At 34.3% G+C, this 9655-nt stretch overlaps 1 protein-coding gene across 1 annotated transcript; it reads left to right on the forward strand.

The window, feature by feature from the left end:
* The first annotated feature begins 6538 nt into the window (after positions 1-6538).
* LOC120187872 (polyvinylalcohol dehydrogenase-like) lies at positions 6539-9375 on the forward strand. Its single transcript, XM_039191474.1, has 4 exons — positions 6539-6625; positions 6716-7176; positions 8191-8791; positions 8885-9375. The coding sequence occupies exons 1-4, from the start codon at positions 6539-6541 to the stop codon at positions 9347-9349; spliced, it is 1614 nt and encodes a 537-aa protein (XP_039047405.1). The 3' UTR covers positions 9350-9375.
* Positions 9376-9655: the final 280 nt, after the last annotated feature.

The following is a 9655-nucleotide window of genomic DNA, read 5'->3' on the forward strand; positions in this document are numbered from 1 at the left end:
ACTTCCTATTCCCCTCCTCATTTTATCTCTTATCTTAATTCCCCACTAATTGAATATTAAATTCAATTTAATCCAAATGACCAAAATATCTTTTTAATCATTATTTCTTATAATTTTGTCTAAGCTATGAATCCTATTCATCCTTGTCTTTCATTATTTAATTTAATAAATCCTCGTATTTTTAAATCATTTCAATTTAATCCTTAAATAAATTTTTGGGGCATTACAAATCTTATACCAAATAAAAGAGAATTTAGTGGGGAACAATTTCTTATTTCACACTTTAGTCCAAATTCTCATTAAAATGGATCAAAAATGAAAAATAAAACCTTACTTACCTCTTCTATGGTGTTTGGGATGAAGCTAGGAGGAAGAAGAAATGTTCTTGAAATTTCTTACAAAATATCTCCTAATTTCCTTCTTAAAATGCCATTAAAAATAAATTTAAAATTCAATTTGGTCCAAAAGTCCAATTTGACCCTTAATGAATCAAAATATTTATCCCCATGCCATCCTTTTATCTTTATTTTAATAACATTAAGTAAATATAAAAATCACATTTACTAATTTCTATCTTTACCCTTCTAATTTTCTAAAATTTTAATTTAGTCACTTAATTTCACTATTCCACCTTAACATGGACAATCCACATAATTCCACTGTTCCATGTTAAATTCTACTGATTAAAAATATTAGAATAATATTTGTAACCTTGTACTACCATCCTTTGAATTTTTTGTAAACTTCCGATTCGATCCGGTTATACGAATATTTTACTGAACTTTATTCATAGCCTTTTATACAATTTTCGGATCAAAAATCTGAAACCCACTAAAATATCATTCTTAGGGTAAACTATCCATTTACAGGCCAACATATATAACTTTTAAAATTACACTTAATTCCCTAAACTTTTAAAAATTATACTTTGGCACTAAACTTTCAAATTTTCATTTTTATCGCTTATCTAAATTTTAGGGTATTACAATCTCAATCATTTGTTTGAGCTTCTCTGTGTCGACACTTCACTTGAGGCTGATACGCTCCCTTCTGATGAGAGGATCATTGGCCGTGACACTATTTTAAAAACTAGCTATATGGAAGAGCCCGAGGGATCCATACGTTGGATATGTGGTCACCACGAAGAGCATGTCGATGATGACCACAATGGATATGAGCATATGGATGATGCACATAATGACGATATTGGTGAGGAGCACGAGAGAGTGACTCATGTAGACCCGAAACCTCCCCTTGATTTCTTTCGAGGCTTTGAGGAGATGATGCTTTAGTTTATCGGTTCTCTTCAAGCCCATGTTCATTTCTTATTTGATGTGATCGGGCATCGTCAGGATGCTATTGAGGCTCGTATGAATGAGGGGGTTCGAGCGATTCAATGTCAACTTTACGTATTTTCCTTCCCTCCATCATCACCATCTTAGTTCATGCATGCATATCATATCATTTTCATGTTATTAGACTTCGCTACATTTGTGATGTTTGGATCTTTGATGTTTTATTTGGTATTTGGTACTTGATTATTTTTATTTGGTTATTTGGATTTTTATGACTTTGGTACTTTATATTTTGTATGGATTTATCTATTTATGTTAAAGTACCTTGATACGAGGTTTTGGGCCGCGATTTTGTCGTTTCCTTCGTCAAATATGCAACATTTATGGTCAGGCTTGGCTTGACGTAGGGTGGAAGTTTGATTGGCGTCAAATGGTGACAGTCGATGTGGGTTTAGGGATTAAACTTAGAGTTTTCAAAGTTTTTTTTCATTGAAAATTTTGGGTTTTTTTTTTAAATATATAATTTTATTTTTTATTTTAAATTAATTTATTAAAATTACCAAAGCGTGACATATATCACTTAACAGTGAAATTTAACTGTCATTACGGCCCGAGCACCTAAAATGGTAACGTTTGTAACGCTAGACATCTGAATAATTAAAAAACGTTTAGGCACCTAATTAAAAAAAGAGATATAGTTTGAGCACTTATTTTATAAATAAGCCTTATAAAAAAAAGTCAAATCCCACATTAAATTTACAAGTTATTGGAGGCACTTTGAATATTTTAGAGGGTAAACTACATGTTTAGTACATAAACTATTAGTTTTATTCCATTTTGGTACCTAAACTTCCATTTGTTTCAAAATCATACATAATGTTTAATTTATGTTTCATCTTGGAACCGCACTGTTAAAATATTTAATAGAGATATTGTATGTGGCACTTTTTATTGGTAAATTACATCATTCATCACTCAACCATCTTCTCATTCCTATTTTGGTCATTAAAGTTTAAAAATTTTCAATTCAACTACTCATTTTTCAAATTGATCATATTTTGATCACTCTAATTTATTTTATTAACAATTTATATAACATGACATTTTTTATTTTATTATTATATAGTGAAAATAAAAAAAATTAAATTTGAAAGTTAGAGTGATTAAATTAGGGGTAATTTGAATGTTAAGTAATTAAATTAAAAAATTTAAACTTTAGTGACCGAAATAGGAGTGAGAAGATAGTTGAGTGATGAATGATGTAATTTATCAATAAAAAAGTGTCATGTTGTAATAATTCCTCTGTTTTTAACTACGGGTACCAAAACGAAACAAAAAGTAATGTTAGGTATGATTTTGAAACAAATGAAGTTTAAGTATCAAAATAGGGTAAAATTAATAATTTAGGTACTAAACTTGTAGTTTACCCTTTTTTTAGTTTAAATTGAATAAAAAATAGATATAAGAACTTTAGTTGCTCCTTAAAGTAATTGTGTATCGACTCTCTTTCGGAGGAATTCAAACCTACTAGGGATGTTAGACAAGGATGTCCGCTCTCTCCATATTTGTTCGTACCGTGCATGGAGCGTCTAGGTCATAGCATCCACTATCCTCTCAATTTGGGTATCTGGGAACTCATGTCCCTTTCTCGTGGTGGTCATTCCCTCTCCCACCTTTTATTTGCGGATAATCTCCTTTTACTTTGCAAGGTGTATACTAGTTAAGCTAAACTTGTTCGAGCTAATCTGGACCAGTTTAGTCGCTTTTCTGGTCATAAGGTCAATGCTAATAAGACCTTGGTTTTATTCTCCTCTAACGTTCTAGATACCTTGGCCACTGACATTTGCACCTTTAGATTCCAACGTACCCCAACCTCGGGAAGTATCTAGGTATGCCTTTATTCCACGATAGGGTTACTAAGAGTACCTTTCAATTCATCATGGATAAAGTTCATAGTAAGCTTAACAACTTGGTGGCATCGAAGCTCTCTTTGGTTGGTCGCATGACGTTGGCTAAATCAACCCTCTTAGCCATCCCTAATTGCTTCATGCAAACTATGGCGATCCTGAAAGGTGTTTTTGCTAAAACTGAAGCCATAGCACGTCGTTTCATCTGGGGTGGTTCTAATGTTTTCAATCAAACCAGCCCTTGTTAGTTGGAATTCATGCTACCAACCAACTAACCATGGTGATCTAGGGATACGGGTCACTTCATGGTCAAAACAAAGCCTTTCTGGTTAAAATGGGGTTCAACTTTCTAACCAAACCTGATGCTCTTTAGGTTAAGATTTGTCGCTCTAAGTATAAAATTGCAAACTTGTTTCCTGGCCATCTCGATACCAAGAACTGCTCTTTTGTTTGGAGATCCCTCACCAAAGTCTGAGATTTTGTCAAAGCTAATGTTTGTTGGTTGATCGATGACGAAGAAACTATAAAATTCTGGATTAACGCATGGATCCCTGTAAAAACCCCTTTAGGGAATCGGACGATCTATGACCAAAACTGTAACACCGACTACCATCTCAATGACCTTATCAATAACTCTGGCACTTGGGACCTGTCCAAATTAAGGAACCTTTTCGAAGACGATGTGGTCAAAGAAATCATAGTTATCCCTCCTCCCTACACTCCAGCGGGTCATGATCACCCTACTTGGCGATGGGACCCTAAAGGGATTTGTACGGTTAACTCAGCTTATCACGTGTTAAATAATGAACAATGGGATATAGAGGACCCACGTTGGAACTTAGCGTGGAATTTAAATGGTCCTCAACGAGTTAGAAACTTCATTTGATTAACGCTTCGAATTTGACTCATGACCAACATAGAAAGGACTAGATGTGGCCTTACGTTGGATCCTGGATGTATGATCTGTGAAGCTAGCCAAGAATCAGTCATCCATATCCTTTAGGACTGCACTACTGCTCATATGGTCTGGTCTCATATCACGTCACCGCACTTAACAGTGAGTTTCTTTTCTCTTAATCCTTTTGATTGGTTAGAGTCTAATCTCAATAGCTCTATAAGTATGGTGGAGAACGCCTACTGCTGGAGACTTCTCTTTGGATTTTTGATTTGGAGATTTTAAAATAAACGATGCAACTTTATCTTCAAGGGTGAGGTTTGGTCTACCTTAACCATCATCCAGTTTTCACGTGCTTGGGCTCGATCCACCCGAGCAAGAACCATATCCCCTTCTACAAGGACATGCCATATGCCTCAGGAACAACCATGAAGACCTCCCAATGTAGGTACTGTCAAGCTCAACACGAACGGTGCTGTCAACCAGTCCATGATGGAGGTAGTAGATGGTGGTATAATTCGAGATCCTAAATGTTTGCTTATCTGGCTATTCCCGTAGCATCGGTCGATGCTCAGTTCTTCATGCTGAGCTTTGGGTTCATCTAGACGGTTTGAATATCGCTTAGAACAGAGGCTATAGACGAGTGAAAGTTGAAATAGATTGCCATGAAGGTGTCAAGATCATTTCCTCTCCAGCGACAACCTTTGAACCGACCCTTATCCGCAGAATCCGAGGTCTCCTCCATCGACAGTGGAACATTAGAATTACTCACATCATCCGCGAGGCTAATCGTGTTACCGATGCGTTTGCCCGATTTGGCCATTGAGAGTCTACTATGCTTTACGTTTTGAGCTTCCCGCCTACTGAAATTCAACATCTTCTCCATAGGTTCTTCTCCAATTGGACATGGACCTATGGAGAATAAGACTCACTTGCTGCTAATGTAGTTCCTATATTTGTAAACAAAAAAAAAAAAGATTGACCTGAATATTTTTATATAATTAATTTTTTGGATTGATTATATAATTAATTTTAACAAAAATGGAAATATGGAATAACAAGTTGGTAATAGGAAGGTTTAGATCTTCATTCCACATGAGAAATTATTACATAAATCCTTTTCACCACATCATCCATGGTCCTAACCAATTAAATGAGTACACATCACTTCTATTTTCCAATCATATTTTCTTATAAATTAAAACTTTCAAATCATCATCATCTTCTTTATCCCATTCCCTGCTTTCCCAATCTTAAAACATCAAATCTTCATGTTTTGCTTTACTTTTTCTTTAATCCACCATTATAATCTCTTCTTTATCCCATCCTTTTCTTTTCAAATCTTAAGCATAAAATCTCCATATTTTGGTATGTTCTTTTTTCGGTTCACCATTATAATCAAGACTTAAAATCAATACAAAAATTTAAATTTCTTTGAAATTTATTATCAAATTTGGTGCTTATGGACAAAACCTCATTTTTTCAGTTCTTGGCACAGTCAAAGACTTGTTTATATATAAAAGACTTCATCAGTATGTTTGAGTAAAAGTTGCGTATTGTGCTTGGGTTTTAAAGGTGCTTTTATATCTTGATCCTTAAGCATCACTTCTTTGTTTGGCATGAGAATTTTCAATTGTGCTATATAGAAGGAAATTCTCATATACCATACATCAATATAGAAATTCTCATAATCTTTTCTAATGATATTTTGTTGGTTAAGATAAAAAAACAAAAAATATAAAAAAAATAATAATAAATTTGAAACAAATTTCATTTTTTTGGTATTGATTTTAAATATTGATTACAATAGTGAACCAAAGAAAGAACATAGCAAAATATGGAGATTTAATCCTTAAGATTGGGGAAGAAAAAGATGAGAAAAAGAATAAGTAGTGGTTTTTAATTTAGATTGTAATAGTAGATTAAAGAAAGAATAGAGCAAAACATGAAGATTTGATGCTTTAAGATTGAAGGAGAGAATGAGATAAAGAAGATGATGATTTAAAAATTTTAATTTATAAAAAAAATATAATATAGAAAATAAATGTGATTTGTACTTATGTAATTATTTAAGGATCATGGATGAGGTGACAAAAAGAATAATTTCTCATTCCACACACATGTGAATGCCTGATTATAAATCAACTTTGACTTTTTCTATTACTGTTAAATAATATATTTACAAGAATATTATTTTTTAATAATGAAATAAGTCATTGACTTTATAATTCCGGATTATTTCTAATTTTGAGTACTGCACGTTGCTTACAAGTTGTTTACAATTAAGACAAATGAATGATTGACGGTGAAGCAAAACACAAAGTCAAACTCAAACCAATAACGATTAAGACAACTGAGTTGTTTACAATTATGTTCCGTCTGGAATTGGTAATGTCATTTGATATAAATTCGTACCGGTGACCCATCAACTTTCAAGTTCAATGGCGACTTCCATATCCCGAAACAATTTTATTTTTATTTTCCTATTAATTTTCCCGTTTTTCAACAGAACCTTGGCAGGATTTGCAGTAAGTTGTTTCATCCCAAAGTTTTTAAGTTTTATATATGGGGAAAATGATACTATATATTAGCATTTGTGGATGATTTGTTGCTTGCAGTCTTCACAAAACTGGGTGAACCATGGCGGGGACTTACACAACCGAAGATATGCGGAGAAAGAGAGCAAAATCGGACCCGAAACAGTTTCCCGTCTGCGGAAGAAATGGGAATTCGTCGCCGGAAAAGACATAACAGCGACGCCGGTGATTTTCGATGGAACCCTTTATTTCCCGAGCTGGAATGGGAACATCTATGCTGTTAATGCCTCTGAGGGATCCCTTGTGTGGGAGAAAAACTTGGGGGACCTAACCGGGCTTAATGCCACTGGTTTTGTTGCTAATGTAAACTGGACAGTTTCGAGAGCATCGCCGACGATTGCCGACGATTTGTTGATCGTTGGAATATTTGGACCTGCCATTGTTATTGCAGTTGAAAGATTAACTGGTAAGCTTGTTTGGTCAACCCAGCTTGATAACCATGCCACTGCTGTTATCACCATGTCTGGAACTTACTACAAACGGTTAGTCAATTCACTACAAAGCTCGATAACATTTGTTAAAATTTGATGCATATCTTAATATAGATTTTGAGGTATAATTTAGATGACCTGATCGACAGCATCATATAAGACTAATGAATCTGATTTTTAAGTTTTGAGAGCTAGAATCAATTAAAAAACTGCTTATACGGACCGTCATTTCCGACTTTGCTGCAATTTGATGCCAAGAATTCAGCTTTGTCAGAAATATCCTGTTTGAAGCTTTAGAGCAAAGTTGATTAATCCATCGATTAGATAAGGCCACTCTGATGCAGACTGTAGAGATTAGTTATATTAAGGCATATAATGATTAAAAGTCAACGAGAGGAATATTATAACTTTTATTAATTGTATTAAATATCATAACTATCTATTCTTTTTATAGAATTAGCTAGTTTTATTAAAAATAAATAAATACCGAATCCATTAAGTGTTCTTAATGGTTAAATAGATTGTTATTGTCGCTAGAAGTGTTGATTTTGAAAAGTTGCGATTGTAGAATGTTTGGTTGTCAATAGAGAATAGGTTAAGAAAGTTCTAAACATATATTATCTTATAATCACTCAATACTATTTAAAAAGAGTAAATATATATCAAGAATTATAATGAAATTTTAGAAACATAATTATAAATTAAACATATAATTAGAATAATTTTCTATGACCATCGATACAATAAATTAATCACTTAATATCATATAAGAATCATATAAGAAAAAAATTTAAAAATCTAATTAAAAAACTTAAACAAAAGATAGATACAAACAAAAATTTCAAACATCATCTAATTTTAGATTAATGTTAAAGTTTAGGGTTGAATTTATGGCTTGAATTTCTTTGTCGGAGCTCATTGTTTGGGTTCACTAATTTACACTAAACCTTCTCAAATATTAAGCACCATCAATCTTGCATAGATGATCATGTACAGCGTGCATATGTAAAATCTTAATATGTTACCTTATATTTTTAACATAGCATTTAGTTTTGAAACTTGTAGGCATTTTTACGTGGGCACATCTTCCCAAGAAGAAAGTCTAAGCATCGAGCAATGCTGCACATTCCGCGGCAGCTTCTCCAAATTAGACGTCCGGACCGGCGAAGTCCTATGGCAAACCTTCACTCTACCAGATAACTTCGGACAGAAAGCCGAGTATGCCGGAGGAAGCATCTGGGGAAGCAGTCCATCAATTGATGCCACTCGAAACCATGTCTATGTCGGCACCGGGAACCTGTATTCGGCTCCTCTTCGTATACTCCAATGCCAAGAAGCTGAGAACAATCAAACAGTGCCAACTAGTCCAGACAAGTGTATTGAGCCTGAGAACCACTCAAATTCAATCCTAGCTTTTGATTTGGAGACAGGTGCTATCAAATGGTATCATCAGCTAGGGGGATATGACCTTTGGTTCTTTGCCTGCAATAATCTTTCGACACCAAACTGTCCTCCAGGTCCGAATCCCGATGCCGATTTTGCCGAGGCACCGATGATGCTAAGCATCAAAGTCAATGGAACTAAGCGAGATATTGTTGTTGCTGTCCAGAAAAGTGGTTTCGCTTGGGCTCTAAATAGAGACAATGGTGAACTTATTTGGTCTACTGTAAGTTGGCTTCATTGTACCATTTATTATCCATATATAGTTTTCCTTCTAATGCTTCACTTTTAAATATTTACATATTTCATTGATGTATAGGAGGCCGGACCCGGTGGAGCCGGCGGAGGAGGCACATGGGGCGCAGCCACGGATATGAAGAGGGTCTACACCAACATAGCCAACTCAGCATTCAAGAATTTTACTTTGAAACCATCGGAAATAAATACGACTGCGGGTGGATGGGTGGCAATGGATGCTAAAAGCGGCGAGATCTTATGGTCGACGGCGGATCCGAGCAATTCCACCACTAGTGGGCCTGTCACCGTCGCTAATGGTGTAGTTTTTGCCGGTTCAACATATAAACAAGGGCCTATATATGCCATTGATGCTGAAAATGGGAGAATATTGTGGTCATATGAGACAGGAGCAACTGTGTATGGTGGAATGTCAGTGAACAATGGATGCGTTTATGTTGGTAATGGATATAAAGTTAATAGTGGAGCTTTTTTCCCAACTTTTTCTTCTGGAACTTCACTCTTTGCATTTTGTGTGAATGAGGGATGATATTTGAGTACATAACTGGGTTTCTTTTTTCTCTTTTAATTATTTGTGTATAAGACGTTTTATCTAATTTTTTGTGCTTTTGTATCAAAATATGTTAAAAGTTGTTGGCTAAGATACTGTCACATGACTAGGAAAAACACTATTTGCTATATTTATCTAATATTATAATGCCAACTTATTGAATTGATAGTGTAAAAGTTTATTGATAATTTAATTACTAATCCGTTGGTATAGTGGAATGATACATCAGATCCCTTAAGTAATATTATAGGTTTAAATTTTTACGATTACGAATGTAATAAATTA

This window comes from Hibiscus syriacus, unplaced genomic scaffold, assembly GCF_006381635.1.
Source record: "Hibiscus syriacus cultivar Baekdansim isolate YM2019G1 unplaced genomic scaffold, ASM638163v2 tig00113726_pilon, whole genome shotgun sequence".
Lineage (NCBI taxonomy): Eukaryota > Viridiplantae > Streptophyta > Magnoliopsida > Malvales > Malvaceae > Hibiscus > Hibiscus syriacus.

Bases quoted from the DNA above. Each gene is read 5' to 3' on its own strand.
- LOC120187872 (XM_039191474.1), top strand. From the start codon at position 6,539: ATGGCGACTTCCATATCCCGAAACAATTTTATTTTTATTTTCCTATTA. The intron at 7,177-8,190 runs GTTAGTCAATTC...TGAAACTTGTAG, and splicing joins TCTGGAACTTACTACAAACG to GCATTTTTACGTGGGCACAT. The intron at 8,792-8,884 runs GTAAGTTGGCTT...ATTGATGTATAG, and splicing joins GTGAACTTATTTGGTCTACT to GAGGCCGGACCCGGTGGAGC.